Source organism: Schistocerca cancellata, chromosome 5 (assembly GCF_023864275.1).
Source record: "Schistocerca cancellata isolate TAMUIC-IGC-003103 chromosome 5, iqSchCanc2.1, whole genome shotgun sequence".
In the NCBI taxonomy this organism is placed as follows: Eukaryota; Metazoa; Arthropoda; class Insecta; order Orthoptera; family Acrididae; genus Schistocerca; species Schistocerca cancellata.
This window is the reverse complement of record NC_064630.1, coordinates 300,188,760-300,214,067: the sequence shown is the minus strand read 5'-3', so window position 1 is coordinate 300,214,067 and position 25,308 is coordinate 300,188,760. Positions and strand designations below refer to the sequence as shown.

Sequence of the window (25,308 nt, the reverse complement as noted above, 5' to 3'; positions counted from 1 at the left end):
TAACTTGTCACAGAGTGATGTACTTCGGGCAAGTGAGGGACTGTTCAATTTCATTAGGGTTACAAGTTCATAGTATATAGTTATCACCAAATTATCACCTTCTACTGAGATCACAAAGTGGTCCATGTATGCAGTCTTGTTTATAAGTGGCGCTACGGTGGGAAATGCTATCATACACTTGTCGGCAAGTTCTCTTAGTGTTGCAGAAAGCAAAAATAGGCTGCAGGTCAGGCCGAATGGGAGTCTGTTAAAACGGTATTCTGTTAGTTCATCTGTCGTTTGAAGATTTCCTGTTTGATCCTGGCTAATTTTGAACCAGAAGAATCTGGTCAAGTCTTTGTCCTTTTCGTTCAAGGTTAATTGAACGAAAGCTTGTGTGATGTCCATGACGATAGCCGTAGAATATAGTCTGAAACGCAGTAAAATTTCCAGAGTCTCTGGTAATAGGTTCGGTCCTACTTCTAATACCTCATTCAGAGAAGGAGCATTGTTTTCGTGAGATGAAGCGTTAAAGACTATTCTCCACTTAGTGGTTCCATATTTCTCCTTCCTCACTGCATGACGAGGGAGATAAAATAGCTCCTTTCCTGAGAGTGGGGTGGGAGCGACCTATACCTGCCCCTTCGTAATGTAGTCTAGCATAAGATCGAAATACATTTGCTTAAAGGTGTCTTGACGTTGAAATCTTTCCCTAAGGTGCTTGAATCGTTTTTCCGTGATCGGTCTGTTACTCGAAAGCACTGTATGTTGTCTTTGGGAAGCGTAACCACTGCTCGATGATCTTTTATAGAGAAAGACGCTCTAAACTCTTCAAGAAGTCTTGTATCCTTGTTGTTCACAGGTAGATCCTGATCGGCAGTAATCCCTATAGTTTCCAAGTCCCAAAAGCGTTTGAAATCATTGTCCGAGTGCAGAGGAGATCGGTCAGTCTGAGCAAAATTTACCACGGTTGCATGCACACAGGCTTGTGACTTGTTACCACTAAGTACACAGCCAAACAGAGAAGGAACTAACAATAAGGTTTCAGAGATGCGAATGGGCGAATTGTGCTTCACTATCTTCCAATACAAATTGCCTCCTACAAGAATCTCCACGGGAAGATCTTCTGTTGAATCGGTTTTCAGATCTGCTAGCGTAATCTCACAGGCATCTGGTGAACTCTTTATATGTTGTGGAACCGAAGGCTGGTGAGAAATAATGTGACTACTTTCGAAGGCAGTAAGTGGCACTGAAGAATTCTGCCAAAGCCCCTTCATATTAAACTGAACCAGCCTGTGGTGGTGTGGGAGTGTAGGGTTTGATTCAAAGGAACAAGCGGTTAGTTCTTGTCGGTCTACTGTTTGCAGTTTCAGATCATCAATCAGCGATTTTGCTATGTAGCTGGACTGACTACCTGGGTCCAGCAGACATCGCGTTGTCCTGCTCAATCCTGTACTTCCTGAGACGCATACTTGAGCTGTCTGAAGGTACGTGTATCCGTCGGGAGCGACAGATACAATTCCCACGGAAGTAACGTATGTCTGACCCGCAGGACTCCTAATATTCTTACGTTCCTCGCAAATGGACTTATGATGCAGACTTTTACAGTTAACACACCGAGCCTTTTCTTTCTTTTTGCAATTTGAGACTTTGTGCCCACGATGAAGACAAAGAAAGCATCTGTTTGCTAGTTTCTATTTATCTATTCGATCATTAACGCGTACGATCTTCTTACAGCCTTGCGCCCAATGACCACAAGATTCGCAAAAGACGCAGACTGGTTCCTTTACGCTGGTAGCCTTCGGAATCAGTCTTTTAGATTTCGCATGTACGTGAAGTGTGGACGTCTTAGATGATGACGTCGTAACCCATTTAGCCTGTAGCAAGAACAGACTTGCTCCTATGAAGAAGGTGACGATTGCTTTGACTCGAACTTTTAGCGGCAGTAGTTGGGACTAGACTATTGTGTTACTTTTGTAGCGCAACAGACATTAAAATTGCCCATGCGATATTGTGGACGGATTCTACAATAACACTAAGTTGGATTCGCTGTGATCCTAATAGATGGAAGACCTTTGTTTGTAATCGTGTAACTGAGATACAAACACACACAACTTCCATGCAATGGAAACACTGCTCAGGACCAGACAATACTGCTGACCACCTCTCACGTGGTCTCCTCGGCTGCCAAATGAATTCTCTGGACATTTGGTGGCATGGGCCGCCTTGGCTTACACGCCCTCCTGAATGCTGGCCAAACAATACGTCAACGATGGTACGACTTCCTCCCGAAGAAAAGAGGAAGAAAACCCAGAGCCGAGTCTTGTTGATATCTGTGCCAACCCGCCTTTTGAACTTAATTACATTCAGTTCATACTGGAAACTCATTCATATCACAGCATGGACTCTCCGCTTCCTACACAAAATTCGTCAGAAGAATAAATCTTCAGGAGAACTTACAACCACTGAATTATCAGCTGCCAAAATGTATTGGATTTGAGTGGGCCAGAGAGATTGCTTCCCCAGCGAATTAAATGCACTTCAGAATAACTTACCACTGTCAAAAAGAGTCAAAAATCGCACGATACAATCCTTTCGTAGAAGATGGACTGATACGTCTAGGAGGACAACTGCAGTGCACTAGCCTAAATAGGTAACAAAAACATCCTGTAGTCCTTGACGGTTCCCACCACTTCACACGATTGGTTATTCGAGAGACACACATCCGTCTCCATCACTTTGGTGTTCGTTCTGTACTATCCGAACTGCGAACCGAATTTTGGATCCTTAGAGCTTGTCAGGCCATCAAAAGAATCCTACACTCATGCCTCGCATGCAAGATCTTGAAGAATCCACGAGGGCAACAGATTGAAGCACCGCTGCCACCTCAACGAGTTTCGCCTGCCAAACCATTTGCTGTAACCGGAATAGACTTTGCTGGCCCATTATTCCTCAAAGTGGGGAAGCAAACGCACAAGTCATGTATCACTCTTTTCACATGTGCTACCACACGAGCTGTACAGCTCGAACTCTGTACAGACTTGTCAACGGACAAGTTTCTTATGGCACTTCAGTGATTCGCCAGAAGACGCAGACTACCCCACACGATATATACAGATAACGCGAAAACATTCCACGCCACGAATATGGAACTAGCCCAACTTTGGAAGGCATTAACCACCACAAAAACTTATCAGTTTCTCGCCCACCATGGTATTACTTGGAAATTCATTGTCTCCCGGGTTTCGGCACCAAATTCTTATGTCGTGAATCACAGTAGAGCAGCGATTAGCAGTCTAACAACACTTTATTTCATAGTCACAGAACATACAATACAACATGTCAAAGATACAGTGTCCTAAGACTAACAGTCTCTCACTTGCCCAAAGTACACCACTCTGTGACATAACTGATTATTTCCTACAGCTTAGGTTATACATAATTATTTAGTATCCAGTGACAATATTATAAACAAGGAATGTTTGTAGCCAATGTTGGTGTAAAGCTATGGTGAAATAGTTCTGATAGACACCTGTAAAAAACTCTGAAAATCATGTTGTACCACTATCACCTGAAACGGAAGCCTTTATTATAGTTTCCTATTTCAATAGTTAATAATCGTCATCAGGATGATGGTAGTACAACAGGATTTTCAATTTTTTAAGTTTTTACCTATATTTAATTTCAAAGTTTACCTTGGAAACAAGGCAATTAGTAATATATGCAGTGAAAGGTGAATATCTGCCAGGATAGGAGACAAAATGAAAATGATCAGTATTTGTTTTTAAATATATTGCTTTTTCTTTCTGAATTTTTGAAATTAAAAACCCTCTAACATTTATTAAATTCAGTCTTCTTTCATTATCTTATTTCTGCAATTATTGCAAATTCACTTTTCAACATTTACAATAGTAAACCTCTTCTTAAACAATAATACATGAGTATTTTCTTATCTTCTATTATTATTATTATTATTATTATTATTATTATTATTATTATTTCTTTCTTTTCTCAGACATTATGTCTGGTCAAAAATGGAAAGTGACGCAGACCTTGATCAAGCGTGACTTCCTTTTAACTGTACGGTATATGTTATAATGCATTTAGGAACTTTCGGGTAATTGAACATGTATCAATAATTACGGATTTCTGTAGTTTTATATATAAGTTTGGATGTAGCTGTATTGCATTGATGTACTGGTGGATATTGTGTGGTATGACTCCTGTAGTTGATAGTATAATTGGTATAATGTCAACTTTATCCTGATGCCACATGTTCTTGACTTCCTCAGCCAGTTGGATGTATTTTTCAATTTTTTCTCCTGTTTTCTTTTGTATATTTGTTGTATTGGGTATGGATATTTCGATTAGTTGTGTTAATTTCTTCTTTTTATTGGTGAGTATGATGTCAGGTTTGTTATGTGGTGTTGTTTTATCCGTTATAATGGTTCTGTTCCAGTATAATTTGTATTCATCATTCTCCAGTACATTTTGTGGTGCATACTTGTATGTGGGAATGTGTTGTTTTATTAGTTTTTGTTGTATGTAAAGTTGTTGACGTATTATTTTTGCTACGTTGTCATGTCTTCTGGGGTATTCCGTATTTGCTAGTATTGTACATCCGCTTGTGATGTGATCTACTGTTTCTATTTGTTCTTTCCAAAGTCTGCATTTATCTGTTGTGGTACTGGGATCTTTAATAATATGCTTACTGTAATATCTGGTGTTTATTGTTTGATCCTGTATTGCAATCATGAATCCTTTCGTCTCAATGTATATATTGCCTTTTCTTAGCCATGTGTTGGATGTGTCTTGATCGATGTGTGGCTGTGTTAGATGATACGGGGGCTTGCCATGTAGTGTTTTCTTTTTCCAATTTACTTTCTTCGTATCTGTTGATGTTATGTGATCTAAAGGGTTGTAGAGGTGGTTATGAAATTGTAGTGGTTTAGCCGATGTATTTATATGAGTGATTGCTTAGTGTATTTTGCTAGTTTCTGTTCGTTCTAGAAAGAATTTTCTTAAATTGTCTACCTGTCCATAATGTAGGTTTTTTATGTCGATAAATCCCCTTCCTCTTTCCTTTCTGCTTAATGTGAATCTTTCTGTTGCTGAATGTATGTGATGTATTCTATATTTGTGGCACTGTGATCGTGTAAGTGTATTGAGTGCTTCTAGGTCTGTGTTACTCCATTTCACTACTCCAAATGAGTAGGTCAATATTGGTATAGCATAAGTATTTATAGCTTTTGTCTTGTTTCTTGCTGTCAATTCTGTTTTCAGTATTTTTGTTAGTCTTTGTCTATATTTTTCTTTTAGTTCTTCTTTAATATTTGTATTATCTATTCCTATTTTTTGTCTGTATCCTAGATATTTATAGGCATCTGTTTTTTCAATCGCTTCTATGCAGTCGCTATGGTTATCCAATATGTAATCTTCCTGTTTAGTGTGTTTTCCCTTGACTATGCTATTTTTCTTACATTTGTCTGTTCCAAAAGCCATATTTATATCATTGCTGAATACTTCTGTTATCTTTAGTAATTGGTTGAGTTGTTGATTTGTTGCTGCCAGTAGTTTTAGATCATCCATGTATAGCAAATGTGTGATTTTGTGTGGGTATGTTCCAGTAATATTGTATCCATAATTTGTATTATTTAGCATGTTGGAAAATGGGTTCAGAGCAAGGCAGAACCAGAAAGGACTTAATGAGTCTCCTTGGTATATTCCACACTTAATCTGTATTGGCTGTGATGTGATATTATTTGAATTTGTTTGGATATTAAGTGTGGTTTTCCTATTTTTCATTACTATGTTTAGGAACTGTATCAATTTAGGATCTACTTTATATATTTCCAATATTTGTAGTAACCATGAATGGGGTACACTATCAAAAGCTTTTTGGTAATCAATGTATGCGTAGTGTAGCAACCGTTGCTTAGTTTTAGCTTGGTATGTCACCTCTGCATCTATTATCAGTTTCTCTTTACATCCTTGTGCTCCTTTGCAACAGCCTTTTTGTTCTTCATTTATAATTTTGTTCTGTGTTGTATGTGTCATTAATTTTTGTGTAATGACTGAAGTCAATATTTTGTATATTGTTGGTAGGCATGTTATGGGGTGATATTTAGCTGGGTTTGCTGTGTCTGCTTGATCTTTAGGTTTCAGATAAGTTATTCCATGTGTAAGTGTATCAGGGAATGTGTATGGGTCTTCAATGTAACTGTTAAATAATTTAGTTAGATGTGAATGTGTTGAGGTGAACTTCTTTGGCCAGAAATTTGCTATTTTATCTTTTCCAGGGGCTTTCCAATTGTGAGTAGAGTTAATTGCTTGGGTGACTTCATGTTGCAAAATTATCACTTCAGGCATTTGTGGTATCATCTTGTATGTATCTGTTTCTGCTTGTATCCACCGTGCATGCCTGTTATGTTGTACCGGGTTTGACCATATGTTGCTCCAGAAGTGTTCCATGTCTGTTATGTTTGGTGGATTGTCTATTTTAATGTGTGTGTTATCTATTGTCTGGTAAAATTTCTTCTAGTTTGTGTTGAATGTTTGGTTTTGTTTCCTTCTATTTTCACTTTTTTTGTATTTTCTAAGTCGTTTGGCCAAAGCTTGTAATTTCTGCTTCTTTTCATCTAATTGCTCTATCGCTTCTTGTTGTGAGATTTTACCTAACCTTTTTCGTTTTTTTCTGACATTTCATTTCCTATAAATTGTGTTAGCTGTCCGATGTCTTTTCTCAGTTTTTCTATTCTGATCTGTAGCCTGTGTTGCCATGCTGGTTTTGTGGGTTTCTTCTGTGTGTTGGTTGGTTCTGATCTCTGCCTAGTGTGTATATTTAGTGTAGTGAGTGCTCCTATATAAACCAGTAGTTGTAATTCTTCCATAGTTGTGTTTTCATTTATTTTGTTGTGTATGATTGTGTTGATAGTTTTTATTGTTGTTTCGACTTGTGAGTTATTTGGCGGTCTATGCAAGAATGGTCTAATGTCTGTATTTGTGTCTTTGTATTCTATATATGTCAGCTGAAATTTTTCTTCTATATCTAACATGTGTGTTACTTAGAGTTCTTTGTGCTTGTTCTGGTGGCTGTCTTAAGATTTCGTTTTCCTCTGATTGTTTAATTGATACGTGTTGTTCTTTGTTTGTTTGCTCTGGGATGTTTGAGTCCATTACTGTATTTTCTTCTTCTTCTGATTGCACATTATTTTGGTCCAGTATTTGTTGTACTTGTTGTTTGATGTTTTCTAATTCTGACTGGGGTATCCTGTTATTTTTGATTACTACACGGATCTGATCAGCTAGTCGTTGTTCTGTTAAAAATTTTAATTCTGGGTATCTGATAATAAATATTGTGTATACTTGTGATCTGTATCCAGTTGTGTTGGTTCCTAGGTTTGTTGCTTGGTAATAACAGAACATGAGGTGTCGATTAACTTCATCTGACCATCTCATCCTCTGTCTTTGTTTTCCTTCTAGGGTGGTTGCAGGAAGCATATCCTGCAAAACACCTCTATTTGGATTTAAATCATTTTCCAGTTGGCTAGCAGTGTCGTTACCATTGTGGGCGGGCATAGTATTTTCTCTGCCGTCGAGCGCTCATACCGCTGCGACGGCACAATTCATGTCTGAGGGAACGAAGGCAGTGCGGCAAAATTCAAAGTCCCGCTACAGCCTCCAAGGGGTTTATTATTATTATTATTATTATTATTATTATCTGCTGTAAATAACTTCTATCATTTTTAAATAGTGATGAACTTTTATTACATGTCAGTACAAATATGTGGTTTGAGAAGTACCTAAGCTCCTACTAAATCACAGTAAAAGTTGTTCTTCATTTATATTGTTAAATGGCTCATCCTGGGTTTTACACAGAAACAGAGTACTCTTAAAGTCCTCCTTGGTAATCGGTATGGTGTTCGTAGCTCCAAGCAGCACCTGGTGTGACATGGGAATTCCTACTGCCTAACTCAATATGCTGCACGTTACCCCAGGGGTACCTCAAATGAATAATAAAAATACAAAACAAACATCTGATGATGAATAGAATGTCATCTACATGTAAACAACAGTGTCTGTCCCATTTAATTATTATTAAAATTATAATAAAATTAGTTGTACACATGAATGATCATTTATAGATGACAAGGGTACAAGAAGTTTCTTCGCACCTCTAAGATTTACGAGAAAATAGATGAATTATATTTATTCTAATTCTGTGCCCTCAAAGCAACCAGCTGGAATGGTTTGATGGCTGCTCACAGACACTATTAAAGAAGAGCATAACACATTGTTTAGACATTGGAACTGTACTTTCTTAGCAGATAACTATGGGGTATTCAACGTGCGCCATTATGTGCATCAATGCAAGATGGTTCAGATAAATTGTGACAGTATTCACAGGTGTGATTAAAAACATATACGTAAAAATATATCATGCAGATGAAAAAGCATCTGCTTGAGCAAAGAAGACTGTTAAAAGACTCAAAGCAATAAGATCACCAAGAGGATACAGTAATGAGATAATAGTTTGGATCGTACAGTTTAGAAGCTTAAAAAAATGAGCTCCCAATCCACTATACTAGTCCAGTTGTTATTGCTGTTGTAGCAGAAAGGGGTATGGTATTCAACATAGAATGAGCATTTCGGACGTGAGTGCACAACCCTGCTTGACCATGAAAACACCAAAAGGCACTTGGTGGTGGTGGTGGTGGTGGTGGAGGTGGCGGCGGCAGGTGTGGAGGTCATACTTTCAACCAAGGTAGGCAGTATGATGGATGGTTAGAGCAGAAGAGTGATCACTACTGAAGCAACAATGACATTGACCTAAGACACGAAATATTGAAGAATCTGATATGTAGCTATTAGTTTGTTTTAAAGTTGAAGGGTGCTTTGTACTGTAGATGTGTACTGCAAGAACTCAAATCTATACAAAATTTTCAGTCTGGTTACATGTATAAAACTAGTTATATGTTCAAAATGGAAGCGAAGATAAAACTTATGCTCAAAACAGTACAGGATCTTGGTGAAACTAGCTGTTGAAGAAAATTACTCTTAAGTTCTGGAAGTTGATTTCATAATGATTGAATTAGAGAGAGAGAGAGAGAGAGAGAGAGAGAGAGAGAGAGAGAGAGAGAGAGAGAGCGCTGGCAATGTACGTTTATGTACTTGTAGTAGTGGCTTCTTGCATTTTATTAGTTTACTGCAAGATGTGACAGCAAGTGGATAGTTATTTCGATACCTGGCGTTAATGCAGAGTTGCTTAGCGATTACCAGTAGCCTCTGAGACTTTAAAGAATAGAATTCCCATGTATAAAACAATTGCAAACATCTGATTACTTTACAAGTGAATTCATGTGTTAAATATTTGACATTATCGAGAAAAAGTTTAGAAAAGGTCTGAAATTACACTTGGTGATTGTTGAAAGTTGCTAAGTGCTCTCATTATAAAACACTGGGTAAGTCTGTATAATTTGTGCTCCATGCAATCATGTCTCTTGAACTACACTCCTGGAAATTGAAATAAGAACACCGTGAATTCATTGTCCCAGGAAGGGGAAACTTTATTGACACATTCCTGGGGTCAGATACATCACATGATCACACTGACAGAACCACAGGCACATAGACACAGGCAACAGAGCATGCACAATGTCGGCACTAGTACAGTGTATATCCACCTTTCGCAGCAATGCAGGCTGCTATTCTCCCATGGAGAAGATCGTAGAGATGCTGGATGTAGTCCTGTGAAACGGCTTGCCATGCCATTTCCACCTGGCGCCTCAGTTGGACCAGCGTTCGTGCTGGACGTGCAGACCACGTGAGACGACGCTTCATCCAGTCCCAAACATGCTCAATGGGGGACAGATCCGGAGATCTTGCTGGCCAGGGTAGTTGACTTACACCTTCTAGAGCACGTTGGGTGGCACGGGATACATGCGGACGTGCATCGTCGTGTTGGAACAGCAAGTTCCCTTGCCTGTCTAGGAATGGTAGAACGATGGGTTCGATGACGGTTTGGATGTACCGTGCACTATTCAGTGTCCCCTCGACGATCACCAGTGGTGTACGGCCAGTGTAGGAGATCGCTCCCCACACCATGATGCCGGGTGTTGGCCCTGTGTGCCTCGGTCGTGTGCAGTCTGATTGTGGTGCTCACCTGCACGGCGCCAAACACGCATACGACCATCATTGGCACCAAGGCAGAAGCGACTCTCATCGCTGAAGACGACACGTCTCCATTCGTCCCCCCATTCACGCCTGTCGCGACACCACTGGAGGCGGGCTGCACGATGTTGGGGCATGAGCGGAAGACGGCCTAACGGTGTGCGGGACCGTAGCCCAGCTTCATGGAGACGGTTGCGAATGGTCCTCGCCGATACCCCAGGAGCAACAGTGTCCCTAATTTGCTGGGAAGTGGCGGTGCGGTCCCCTACGGCACCGCGTAGGATCCTACGGTCTTGGCGTGCATCTGTGCGTCGCTGCGGTCCGGTCCCAGGTCGACGGGCACGTGCACCTTCCGCCGACCACTGGCGACAACATCGATGTACTGTGGAGACCTCACGCCCCACGTGTTGAGCAATTCGGCGGTACGTCCACCCGGCCTCCCGCATGCCCACTATACGCCCTCGCTCAAAGTCCGTCAACTGCACATACGGTTCACGTCCACGCTGTCGCGGCATGCTACCAGTGTTAAAGACTGCGATGGAGCTCCGTATGCCACGGTAAACTGGCTGACACTGACGGCGGCGGTGCACAAATGCTGCGCAGCTAGCGCCATTCAACGGCCAACACCGCGGTTCCTGGTGTGTCCGCTGTGACGTGTGTGTGATCATTGCTTGTACAGCCCTCTCGCAGTGTCCGGAGCAAGTATGGTGGGTCTGACACATCGGTGTCAATGTGTTCTTTTTTCCATTTTCAGGAGTGTATTTGTCAAACACTGATATAATTTTGCAAGTAAATTCAGTGGCATAAGTAAGTTCTCCACACATCCCAATGTTTATGCAATCATGTCTCCTGAACTATTTGTCATACACTGATATAATTTTGCAAGTAAATTCAGTGGTATATGTGGATACTATCTGCAAACTGTGTTGTAAATTGAGTCATTAGTAAATAAGTAATAAATTAAAACATCATGTAGCATATGGTTAACTTTTCTCCTTTCGTCATTCCGTATAATGTAAAATTTATAGAAAACATCAAATAAACATTAATTACAAAAGTAATAAATTTACTAACCTTTTTGCCTGTATTCAAATAAACGTGGATCTGCTTTTAATGGAATCAGTCCTAATCTATGGGCCAAAACTTCATCCTGGATAATACTTGTATTGTTGTATACAAAAACCTTTTCAACTGCCATACTTGGAACCTAAAATGTGAAAGGCCAATTAAAAAGTGACAGTCTTTGCAGCTAAATAAATATAATTAATCTGATTGATCTGGTTGTACAGTAAAGTTCTAGATATGATGATAAGACCAAGTGAGCTCATCAGCAAATCACAAAGCTAACAGAAGGGCCATCCACCGACAGTGTTTCACTTCCACTAAAACAAGGTAAATAATAAGAGCAAACACAACAACATAAGTCCACACAAAACAAGATAAATGCACATGAAAAAAGTAAGTGTGTGTGTGTGTGTGTGTGTGTGTGTGTGTGTGTGTGTGTGTGTGTGAGAGAGAGAGAGAGAGAGAGAGAGAGAGAGAGAGAGAGAGAGAGAAACGCAGTCAACTTAAATTGCATACTTGAGGGCCTTCTTGCTGGAGCAAGAAGCCATGCATCATGTGGCTGTGTCCCATGTGAAGCCAAGTGAGAAACACCTTATCTCACCTGTGGCTGGAAGGAGCTACACCACCGTCATGTTGTTGACTTTACTAACTGCAGTTGATCTCTACCAGCTATTCACGTTTTCAGCCAGGCATAACTCTATACCTAAACAGTGAGGTGACAGCATACAAGAGGCCAGCGCACTGGGCTATCTCATTAGCACCACACACCTCCTTCGCTGCTACATCTTTCCCTTAATAACCACATGCCCAGCAGACTTTGTAGGCAGAGAAGTGAGTCCTGGATATTCTAGACTATTTTGTCTGCATGCTTTGAAGATAGTGAAGGACACTCAGGGAGATGGTGCAGATGAGGAATTTAGCAGTCTCAGCACACCTCATCTGTTCCATAGCCTCCAAGACCATGTAAAATTCTGCACCATAGTGATTTCTTTAGATAGATGGAGCTTGAGGACATGATCAGAGCACACAACACAGCAGCCAAGGGAGTCCTATCGTTTAGACCTGGTTGTAAATGTATCTATATAGAACTGGTGCTCATTTAAAAGGTCATAAAATATTGTGCTGCATAGCCCCATCTAGCAGGGTCAGTTTGTCGACAGTGTAATACACACCACCAAGATCCACACTGAGAGCAGCTAAGTAGCTGTCAGGTCTCTAATGGACAGATCAAACAATGGTTAACAATTCGCCTCAAGGTCTTTCCTAACCAGTTAATTCATGTTGTGTTTCAATAACAATTGAGGGATGTTTAGTCCTTCCCTGTTTTGAAGAGGGGAACCAATACAGCCTCCCTTCATGAAATGGGACATTGTCCTGTCTGCCATATTGTATTAAAAAGTGCTAGAAGGATTTTTCTCCAAGTTGCCACAGAATTCTGTGCTTGATTTTGTTTTGACTGGGTGCAGTATCACGAGCCTCAGACAAGGCTGAATCTAGCTCCCACATGGAAAAGGGGTAGTTATAGGACTTGGCATTATTGGACTTGCAATCCCACCAGTCCCTTCAAGGTTCAGATAGTGATGTCAATATGTTGCTGGATTTAGGCTCGCATTACAAACAGTTTTGGCAAAATGCTCTGCCACTGTCTGGGCGATGTCTCTGGGTGTTGTTTGGAGATATCCCTAATTCACTATGGCTGCTGTGAGTGGCCCACCTTGAATTCCAGAAATCCTTCCGATGGCTCCCCATACTTGTGCTGAGCTGGTAAAACAGTAAAATGTTTATTGGCGACTCCATGGAGTGCTGTGTGCACAACGACCATATATGTTAAATTAAAAGGAAGGTCAGCGTTGGCCATAATACTGATGTTTTATTGATAGCAGAATCGATTTTCGATTACATGGTGATCATCTTCAGTGCTGTACAAATTAAACTCAGTCACTGGTATCAGTAAAATGTGTTCAGGAATTCCCACCATGATCTCTTTCATATCCTTCATAATACAGTGCCATTCAGCCCTTGACATCCAAAGAGCTGCGCGGGTTTCTGCAGTAGGTTAGCACATGAACCTGCGCAATGCCGCCTGCTTGACCCTGATTGCAGAGTGGCAGTCTTCATTCCATCAAGGCACAAGCAGTCTTCACAGATGCAACAAAGACTTTGGAAAAGTCTGCATCATCAGCTTGATGGATCCTTCTGTTCCTGGACACTATCTCCGTGCTCAAACACAGCCAGTCAACTGCACATCGTCTAGTTGGCTTATTGCACTTTGGTGTCTTACTACCAGGCACTTTTTATTCTTCAGATGCATCCACATGGGGAAGAGGTCACTGGACTGCAGATCACCAACCATTGACTTCTGAGCAGCATTGGTAAGGGCAAGAGAGAGCATGGTTGGATCTATGACAGAGAATAGAGCATATCTGTGGTGAATGGCGTGCTCTGTCCCGTGTTCAGGAGGCGTAATGCTTCTGAACAGATGAGATTCTCAACAACTTGACCCACGGGACAGATGGTCATAGATTCTCATGACCCATTAAAAGCACAGAAGTCCCTGCAAAGCACGAATGAATGGGTGAGCAGCTTAATAAAACCACTGAGAGTCTCAGTAACTATGTTGTTATTTGCGGGCAGGTATAGGGGGCATTCTGTTATTCAATATGGCAACTATCCTATTGCAGCAAATGCTTCCATGTTGGTGTTGAGGGGGGAAGATGAAGAGCATCATTCTCCACTGATGAATATAATCATATTTCTTCTCATCTTCCCAAAGCAATGAGTGCTCCATTAAATTTCAGGTGTGCAGCCGCATAAATTCCACTTCTTCTACACTGAAGCACCAAAGAAACTAGTATAGGCATGGGTATTCAAACACAGAGATATGTAAACAGGCAGATACAGGACTGCGTTCGGCAACACTTATACAAGACAACAAGTGTCTCGTTGTTAATCGGTTACTGCCGCTACAATGGCAGGTTATCAAGATCTGAATGAGTTTGAACTTGGTGTTATAGTTGGCACATGAGTGATGGGACAGAGCACCTCTGAGGTAGTGATAAAGTGGGGATTTTCCTGTATGACCATTTCACGAGTGTATCGTGAATATCAAGAAACTGGTAAAATATCAAATCTCTGACATCACTGAGGCCGGAAAAAGATCCTGCAAGAACAGGATGATGAAGACTGAAGAAAATCGTTCAAGGTGACACACGTGCAACCCTTCTGCAAATTGCTGCAGTTTTCAATGCTGGCCCATCAAAAAGTACTTTGGTGTGAACCATTCAATGAAACATCATCGATACAGGCTTTCAGAGCCGAAGGCCCACTTGCATACCGTTGATGACTGCAAGACACAAAGCTTTACATGTTGCCTGGGCCCGTCAACACCGACATTAGGCTGTTGATGACTGGAAACATGTTGTCTGGCCGGACGAGTCTTGTTTCAAGTTGTATCAAGAGGATGGACATATACAGATATGGAGACAACCTCATTAATCCATGGACCCTGCTTGTCGGCAGGGGACTGTTCAAGCTGGAGGCTCTGTAATGACATGGGGCGTGTGCAGTTGGAGTGATATGGGACCCCTGATACTTCTAGATCTGTCTCTGACAGGTGACACATACACAAGCAGGGGCATGAATTCTTCATGAATTTCATTCCATTTACTCAGTTGAACAGTACCTATGCCTCACAGACAGGTGGATGAACAATATACACAGATGTCAGTATTTGAGAAAGGACATGTAGGTGGTCTTAAAGTTGGAGTAATCAGCAAATTGCTCGATGTTTAAATACGAGCGAGAACACTATCTGACAATGTTGTCAGGAACGGGTGAACCATGGCTGTACACAGTGCCAAGAATGAAGCTGCCGACCTACAGAGAGATGACAGAATTAGGGGAGCGAGCGATTGTCTGAGAGGTACTCACTCAGAGGCAGAGATTCATCATTATCATCAATCCAATGTGCAACTGGTGCTTCAGTAACCACAATCACCATTAACAGGCAGCTCATAGAAAGGGGACTGACCTCACAGTGCCTCTTGTGTCAAGTACTATTGATCTATGTACATCAACGAGCCCATTTACAGTGATGGCAGACAAATTGAGCCTGCAACCTCATTGACTGGGGAAGTATTATCTTAAGTGATGAATCAAGCTTCCAATTGAGCTCCTGTGACCAGGGAAGATGTGTCTGGAGGTACCCTGGACAGTGGTGGGATATCAACCTGACCGTCACCTGCCATATGGCCCAACACCAGGGATGATGGTCTGGGATGTCATTTAATTTCATAGCGAGGCCCCTTGGTTGTCATCCATGGCACCCTTACAGAGCAGCGACATGTTGATGATGTTGTATGCCCTTTTTTTTTGCGCTCCATGGCAAGCAATCCTGGGCTTATACTTCAGCAAGATAATGCCCGTCCACACAAGGTGAGAGTTTCTACTGCTTGTCTTCAAGCTTGTTAACCCTACCTCAGCCAGCAACATTACCATATCTCTACCCAACTGAGAATGTTGGGAGCATTATGAGCAGGACCCTCAAATCAGCTTGGGATTTTGATGATCTAATGCACTAACTGGACAAAATTGGACTTGATATCCCTCAGGAGGACAGCCAACAATTCTATCAATCAATGCCAAGCTGAATAACTGCTTGCACAAGGGCCACAGGGGGACCAACACATTACTGACTGCTCAATTTGTGAATAACTTTCTGTTGAATGAATCATGCTATATTTCTGAAACTATACTCATTTGTTTGTCTGTACATGTACATCTCATCTATGGATGTCTATCTCTTACCTTGGAGTGTATGTATGGGAAATGGATAAACGTCCTAATCTCCTTCACCTCCTTCCTCTCTGTCCATCTCCTCCTCCCCCTCTCTCTGTCCATGTCTGCCCCCCCCCCCCCCCTCGATCCTTGTATACTACTATAGCAAATGAAACCTTGATTGGGAAACGAAGCAAGGAAGCAAAGAAAACACATAACTGAGTATAAAATGTGTTTTAAAAATTATAAATAAGGAGAAGGAATATATATGAGAGAAATGATTTGTCTACTGCTTTAAATACCCTGATATCTTAGTTAAAACTGACTGCGAGAAAGAAAATAAAGCCATTCATTTACACAGCAGAGCATTTTATTTCTTGCAGTCAATATGGAAGAAATGTTGCTGACATCTTTTCCATATTAGCCTATATCCATCCAAATGTTTATTACAGTATCGTGTAAAACTTTGAAGTAAATTGGTCAATAACTTTTAGAGATTTTTGATAACAATGTTAAGCAATGAGTTTTCTTTGTATAGTAGAATAGACGTATCAGCCTGGAACTGTGTTGCTGATGGATGAATATCAGCTTATCTACTACCTGAAAGGACCTTGAGGAATGGTATTGATTTGTTACATTCAAAAATCTTCTGTATTTTTCTTTAGACAATAACACCAAACATACCCAATGAATATGATAAGTCTGGGATCTTTTACATTTAATATACAAACATCAGCGAAGGTATCAGGGCTTTTTCTGGACAGCAGACTGTCCTGGAGTGAACACATTATTTGTAATCTTCTGAAAACAGATAAAGCTCTGAATATCTTACATACTGTAAGTTGTGTGGTGGAGAGCCAAACTGGACACAGTATCTGTTGTGACTCGCCGATCTTTCAAAGTGCCGTCGTGCAGTTACGCTGGTCCTCTACATGCGGCACTGTCTGCCAGCCATGCAGCAGCAGCGCCACATAAGCGGCCAGCCAGCCAGCGGCTGCTAGACTCGGACTCAGTTATGATTTGAGTGTTAAAGTGTACACATGTCTTACTCTGTTTACTTGATCTGTGCCTTTCATGTATTGCGCCTTCCTTGAAATATATTTGTTCAACTTGAAGTTACAACAATTGGCGACGAGGTAGAGATTTTTCTTTTCCATCGTTGACCCACATGTTTCCATGGCTACTTTAGAGCAACTATTGCAAGGTCTCATTGAGCAAATGCTTCTCACTAATGAGATTCATGATTTCGTCGTGGCATCAAATGCCGTGTGTCTCTCGTTGTTGTCTCTACCTCCTTTCCCTCCTTAAGACGAGACAGTAGAGGACTGGTCTGATCACGAAAAATGTCTTCGACAGCATTTCTTGGCATTTCATGTTGTGGATGAACAAACATGTAAGTCTCTGTTCCTTTCATGGATTTCACCTGAAATGTATCGGTTGTTGTCACAATTGGCGCCTTTGAAAGATCCTGTGTCTTTGTCCTTTGCTTTTAGAGGCATGGGGTAATGTCGGGGAAATACAACCTCTGTGCGATGTTGAAGAAGTGTGTGGCGTGTACCCGCAGGCCGACGTGGCCGCAGTACACTCCCAAGTGCAGCCTCGGCCTAACTGTAAACAAACCTCTAAGAAACTGCAGCAAAACCCACAGCAACTTCCTTCATGTCCGCGGTCCTTTACGAAACATTCACGAGAAGACTGTCCACAACGTTGGGCCATGTGTCAAAAAAAAAAGGGGGGGGTCATGTGTCATCCGTTTGCAAGTCCGACTAGATACATGATGTTCATGAACATGACGCTGATTCTGATTCTGTGTTGTCTGTCAATTGTACTTCTTCCCTTTCAGGGAAGTTATTCTTCACTGTCCAAATACTTGGTCGAGATGTTCGCATGCAAGTGGACACCGGTTCTGCTGCCACTATAATCAGTTCTCAGATGTATCTTCAGTGGGATTCTCCAATCCTGTCAACCGTCACTCGGCAATTATGGACTTACAATAAACATAAGATTTCTCTCTTGGGACAATTTGAAGCTGAGGTATTTTACAAATCTGTCATTCGCACTGTTCCCATATTTGTGGTCGACAATAGTAACACGGAGAATCTTTTTGGTTTCAATGCCTTTCGCGTTTTTGGGTTCTCCATAGAGGACTTTGTCAATATCGTCTCTGATGCTATTCCTTATGCTCAATTGGATTCCTTGTCAACGACATTTTCATCCCTTTTTTTCTCCTGGGTTAGGCCGTGTAAACGACTTTGAAGCTCATATCACGCTCAAATCCACTGCTCGGCCTAAGTTATTTCAGGCTCGGCCCATTCCTGTGGCCTTCCGTGATCAGGTCAAACGGGAGCTGGATCGTCTCACTGCATCAGGGGTCTTGCTGCCTGTCACTTCCAGTGGGTGGTCCTCTCCTGTCGTCGTTGCTAAGCCAAATGGTGATATTCGCCTCTGTGGCGATTTCAAAGCCACTGTAAATGCTCAATGCCTTATCGACACTTACCCTATGCCTCAACCTGAAGAATTGTTCACTAAACTTGCTGGAGGTCAGTATTTTTCTAAACTTGACCTGTCAGAAGCTTATCATTAACTTCCTCTCGATGCTGCTTCCCGGCAGTTTCTGGTCCTTAACACGCCTTTCGGCCTCTATCAATACCAATGATTGCCTTTCGGGGTTGCCAGTGCCCCTGCTCTCTTTCAGCAATTCTTGGAACAATTATTGCTCACAGTCCCTGGGTGTATAAATTACCAGGATGACATTGTTGTCATTGGCTCCACCACTGACGAACATCTTCAAAATCTCCGCACACTTTTTCATGCCTTACAGACTGCCGGTCTTAAGTGTAATCTTCAGAAATCAAAATTTTTTCAGGCATCTATCACGTACTTGGGGTTTCAACTCTCTTGGGATGGTATTCGTCCACTTCAGCAAACTGTCGCTCCAATCGATGCCCTTCCTCGCCCTACATCTGTTAAGGAACTGCAGGCCTTCTTGGGGAAAATAGCATACTATCACAAGTTTTTACCGTCTGCTGCTTCAGTGGCTCAGTCGTTGCATCGCCTGTTGCATAAAAACGCGTCTTTTCACTGGTGCGCGTCATGCGATGCAGCTTTCCAGAAATTGAAGACTATGCTGAAACAGACCCCTGCCTGGCTACTTTTCGACCTGGCCAGCATCTTGTTCTTGTCACGGACACCTCTCAATACGGCGTCAGTGCAGTCCTTGAGCACCGTTTTTCCGACGGTTCTGAACAATCCATTGCTTATGCCTCCAAAACGCTCATGGATGCCCAACAAAAGTATTCTCAAATTGAAAAAGAAGCTTTGGCCATTATTTATGCTCTTCATAAGTTTGGTGTTTTTCTCTATGGATCCAAATTTCATCTTCTTACGGATCACAAACCACTTGTTTCCTTGTTTCATCCATCAATGTCACTTCTCGACAAGGCTGCAAACTACCTCCAGTGTTGGGCTCTTTACTTTCTCGTTTCAATTATGAGATTCATTTCCGGCCGATGGCACAACATGCAAATGCTGATGCACTGTCTCGCCTTCCCATGGGTCCTGATCTGGCATTCGATAGGGACGAACTTTTGTGATTCCACCTGGATGTTGCAGAGAAGCAGGCTGTGGATGGGTTCCCCATCACCAGGGATTAGCTGGCGGCTGCTACGGGTTCTGACCCTACCCTCTCCCGGGTTTTACGCTGTATTCAGTAGGGTTGGCCAGATCGTCCATCCGCTAAGACTTCTGATCCGTTGAGGAACTACTACACTTTGCGCTACCGCCTCACTGCTAGGGATGGTGTTATCCTCCTTTCCACCAAAAATGCTTCGCCGTGTGTTGTGGTACCTGCGTCTTTGCATGCTTCGGTCTTGCGCCTCCTTCATCAAGGGCACTGGGGTGTCTCTCGCACAAAATCTCTGGCGCGCCGTCATGTGTACTGGCCCGGCATCGACTGAAACCACACACGTGGTCGCTGCCTGCAGCCCTTGTGTGTCACAGGCCGCCGCCCCGAAGTCATCTTTGTCACCGTGGCCTTTGCCTGAGAAGCCCTGGGAGCACATTCAAGCTGACTTCGCGGGACCATTTTTAGGTACTTATTGGCTTCTCGTTATTGACACCTACTCTAACTTTCCTTTCATTGTCCGTTGCACGTCGCCTACCACCGCAGCAACCACCAATGCTCTAGCTTGCATTTTCTCTTTGGAAGGCCTTCCCTATACTCTTGCAGGCAATTTGCCTCTTCCGATTTTGCGGATTTTTGTGCCCGTCACAGTATCATGCATGTCACGGCACCTTCATTCCATCCACAGTCAAACGGTGAGGCTGAACGACTGGTTCACACATTTAAGGCTCAGATGAGGAAACTCCTGACTTCTTCTGCTGCTGATGATGCGCTTCTCCAATTTCTGGCTTCTTACCATTTCACCCCCATGGGCGACCACACCCCGGCTGAGCTCTTACATGGCCAACAGCCCCACACGCTACTTCATCTTCTGCGGCCTTCCACCTCACGGCCGTGGGTGCCTTCGCGTGGCAGTTCACCACCGACGACCTTGTATGGGTACGAGGATATGGCAGGCGGCCAAAATGGAGTTCTGGCCGCATCTTACGATACCGTGGCCAATGCCTGTATGAAATCCAGACGGACAAGGGTGTTGCAGTGCGTCATTCGGACCAGCTTCGGCCTCATGTGCCGGCAACGCCTGTTCCAGATGCCGCTACACCACCTTCGGCTCTACGTGATGCTCGAGATACTGGAATCTCTCATTACTCACAACGCAGTCCTCTCACCATCATGTCGGTGCCAGCACCAGGAACTGATGCCACCAGGAGATGTGCCCATGCAGATGATCATCATCTATCAGAGCAACTCTACTCGCCTCCTTCTCCTACGGACGCGGACACGTCTCCTGTTATAACAACCGGACTTCCCGCAATCGGCAGTTTGGTGCATGGGACCCCAGCAGATTTGACCCCCCGTCTCCTGTCATCTCGACCCGTTATCATCGGGGACACTTCCGTCCATACGGTAAGCCTCCTCCTCGAGACTTTACGGCCAGCCAAACAACACCTATGGACATTAGTAACCTACAGGCCACCTCCATCAAGACGTGTGCAAAAACTTCAAAGGGGGGAAAAGTGTTGTGACTCGCCAATCTTTCAAAGTGCCGCCACGCAGTTGCGCATCCTCTACATGCGGCGCTGTCTGCCAGCCATGCAGCAGCAGCGCCACCTAAGCGGCCAGCCAGCCAGCGGCTGCTAGACTCGGACTCAGTTATGATTTGGCTGTTAAAGTGTACACACGTATTACTCTGTTTACTTGATCTGTGTCTTTCATGTATTGCGTCTTCCTTGAAATATATTTGTTCAACTTGAAGTTATAACACTATCCTCTTATACTGTGGACTAATATGCTCTGGAATGGAATACAAAACTTTTCTGTTTTGAAACAATCCACAATATGTACTAGAAAAACTAGAAGTGTCTAAGAGCAACTATTAACGGAGATTCTACTACTCTCTTTTCCAAAGTGAAGGTTGAGAAATTTGCACCCATCACAGTCACAGAATCAAATGAGCCTCTGTTTTAGACCTTCCACTGAGTTCTAAACCAGATGACTGCAATTGACTCAGGGTACAACAATGCAAATGATAAGCTGTGCATGCACTCATTGAGTTATGCTAGCTGCCTTTATCAGTTCAACTAGCTACCTTAAAGAACCAAGGATGGCCACAGAATACTGAGGGAATGCGTCTTCCTGAGGACCATATTGGAACTTACATTGGTTTACCTATAAGGGTACGTTTTATTTCTTCTGTCTATTTTTATCCATTCATTCACCTAAATAGTTCCCGGCAAGGCTTAAAAAATGGTATGCCCATAGCAATGAAGCCAATGGAGCTAGTGAAAAAAGATGAAGAACATTAATTTTCTTATGTTTGTAAAAACTCCTATCAGAGGTTCCACCGATCTTGTACCGTATATATTTTCCCTGTTCATGATCGAGAGAGAATGTGGATTTCTGTTTAGTTCAATAATAAAGAAAAATACATTAATTCTTATAGTACCAAGTCAACTTCTTTACTAGTTCCATATTTCATCTGATCTACCTAGCTATGTTAACAGTATCTGTAATACTTCAGAGAGGCAATAAATTTAAGCACAGCAAGCTGGTGGCCATAGCAATGTCTTCAAAGAAGAATCTGAATGGTGGGCTCCATATGGTACCCAAGTTGTGCAGCGACCGTAAACCATAAAATTACCAAATAAGCAGCAACCAGCCGCAAAATCATGTTTTCTTTATTTACTTTTGCAAATTGATTTCAACTGATTAACAGCCATCATCGGTGCTACAAATACAAAAGTAAAAATAAAAATAATTAATAACAGTGACCAAATGAATAAATATAAATAAAGCAACGTAAAACCAATTAAATGTATACAGACGCATTGCAACATTTAAAATGCACATACAAATTTACCTATCACTGTCTTAAGCAGAAGTTAAACATAAAGTGATACATAGAAAATTGACTATGACAACGAGAAACCATAAGGGGGCACTGCAAAGAAAACCTGCCCTCTATGTAAAAAATATAGCTAAAATAAAAATGAGAAGAAGAAATGACATACAAAGTGCAGTAAAATATAATGATAAAATACTGAAAAATTTTACAAAAATGGATACATTGGCAAAGATTTTGTCAACCACATAGTACAGTTATATACGCCAAAAAGCGATTGTACAAATAAGTAAAAAAGGAACAAACATAGGTGAGAGGCACACCATAGAAAAAATTTTAAAAAACTTTTTAAAATTTTTTAAAAATTATTTATCGTATTATCGAAGAGCAAAAGTTTATCATAATGCCAAAACGTAAAAACGTTGTTGGCATCCATCTAGCATACAGTTAATGATATTCAGGAGGATCGGATTTTTTCCGGCAGATGGTGCCACATTGCTGAATGCACATGTAAAGTAAACTAAGTTGAGATAAGAAAATTACGGACACGAACGAAACAGACGTATTAAAGAAACAAGACCAAATGCAGAAATAAAGTGCTAGCACACTTCATACATGTGAAAATTAACACAGGCTCGATAGGATGAATTGAGAACTCATAGGGGCTCTTACGGTGTGCTCGTATATCATGAGATGTGAATCCACACCATATGTCTGTTGGTGTAGCCAATAAAGACGGCAAAAGCCCAACTAAAGGGTGCCAACGCAAACTTAGTCACAATAACATTATTCATATCACCAATCTATTTAACTTCCCCCCCCCCCCCCCCTTTTCACTCTTCCCTCCACCACACCCTTCTCGTTTTTCCTTGTCCTATCATTTCCATTTCCATCAAGCAAATGCTCGGCGAAGAGCTCCCAAAAATGAACTCCCCTCACATTCAACTGCTCATTGAGAAGGCACACGCAAGCTGATCTATGATGACAAAAGATCTCCATATCCTCTAGCAAATCATGATAATTTCCCTTTTCTGCTCTATGTAATAACCTCACATGTCTCTCAATTTGAGGAAGTTCATGTTCACTATTGACGCCTTGATCAAAAATAGTATCAGTACCTTAGCTTACCCAATCACAAATTTGAAGCATTTCTTAAAGCATCAGAGATTTGGTTTAACATTATTTTGATTTTTTGGAATGTGGATAAAAAAATTGTAAACAGCAACAATAAGCTGCAATACTAGCATAAAATATATCATGTACTGATCAGGAAAATACTCATAATGAATTTTAAGATTAAAACTCAATTTTATTTCGTATTTATATTTGCAAAGTGGAACCAGTTAAAAAGGTTGTGCCGACAAGTAATAATGAGACCAAAAATGTCAATCATATTGACAATGGCCGGGAACATTACATAAATTCAATTTATGCCGATGACAATGTCTTACCTCATGATGATACTATGCTCACAGTAGAAAAGACTAAATACCAAATCTCATCGAGAAGCATTTTCTCACATGAAGCCAGTGAAAGACACGGTAGTGCGGAATCAGTAAATTTCAATTTCTCCATGTCATGAGAACTTGTTTCAAATGTGATGGAACAAGAGACAGTAGGTATACAAGACACTAAACACAACAAACCAAAGGAATTGATGAAAAGTTTCTTCAATTTAAAAATGAACAAAAGCAGACATTTGATGGTTTTAAAAATGACCTATCACAGAGGTTCGATAATTTAAGTCAAAATCTATGTAATGACCATTCTAATGATTTAATGTGCAAACTGCAGATATGGAGAAGAAATTAAAGATAGAATTATTCACTGATTTGTCTCAGGAGGTAAACAACCTAGATAAAAAAGTTTCATTTATAGACAAGGCACAAAGGGTAATAACAGATAGGCTAAAAATCGTGAGTGACAAGCAGACTCAGACCCGAGAGGCTCTGTCAGAAATTTGCATAAATTTAGAAACTATGACAGGTACTGTTAATAAGATGTGATTCTATGTAAATATTGGCCAGAAGAAGTATAGGAACTGCCAGTAATACTGAGTAATTATGATTTAGGCACCATGTTCATAAAGAAAGCACAAGAAAAACTAAAAAAGGAGGTATAAAATTTAAAGGACAGAGCTGAAGCAGGAATGCTAGATAAGGATAAGAACCTCACACAGAAGGTCATACAATAGCATAAGACCTATGGTGAAGCCGTTGAAAAGGCAGTAAAGGAAAGGGAAAATGAACTGATTGCTAGGATTGAGCTAGGCTTACAGGCAGTGAAAGAGAAGTTGCAGAGCAGTCTAATTAACATTACATATGTCACAAGAGAGATGCCAATAACAAGCAATGAGGTGCAGTCAGGCAGGATAGATAGCGGTAATACTTTCCAACCATTTGTTACCAGCCCTTCAGATGGAGAAGAAAGGAATTAAAAAAATGCAACAGGCACTGACAATGTCCATACCAGTTGTGCAAACATACACTATGTGATGAAAAGTATCTGGACACCTGGCTGAAAATGACTTACAAGTTCGTGCACCCTCCGTCAGTAATGCTAGAATTCAATGTAGTGTTGGCCCACCCTTAGCCTTGATGACAGCATCCACTCTCGCACGCATATGTTCAATCAGGTGTTGGAAGGTTTCTTGAGGAATGGCAGCTCATTCTTCACAGAGTGCTGCACTGAGGAGAGGTTGGTCGGTGAGTCCTGGGACGAAGTCTGCGTTCCAAAACATCCCAAAAGTGTTCTATAGGATTCAGGCCAGGACTCTGTGCAGGCCAGTCCATTACAAGGATGTTATTGTCATGTAACCGCTCCACCACAGGCAGTGCATTATGACCAGGTGCTC

The 25,308-nt window shown here is 41.7% G+C and overlaps 1 protein-coding gene across 4 annotated transcripts in view; it reads right to left on the bottom strand.

Moving 5' to 3' along the window:
- The window catches only part of LOC126188971 (DNA-directed RNA polymerases I and III subunit RPAC1), a 231,847-nt gene that overhangs the window by 84,479 nt on the left and 122,060 nt on the right, over nucleotides 1-25,308 (bottom strand). For all 4 annotated transcript variants that reach the window (XM_049930741.1, XM_049930743.1, XM_049930742.1 and 1 more), the window contains exon 4: nucleotides 11,224-11,356. In XM_049930741.1, the coding sequence (XP_049786698.1) occupies nucleotides 11,224-11,356 (133 nt within the window). The remainder of the gene's footprint in view (nucleotides 1-11,223; nucleotides 11,357-25,308) is intronic.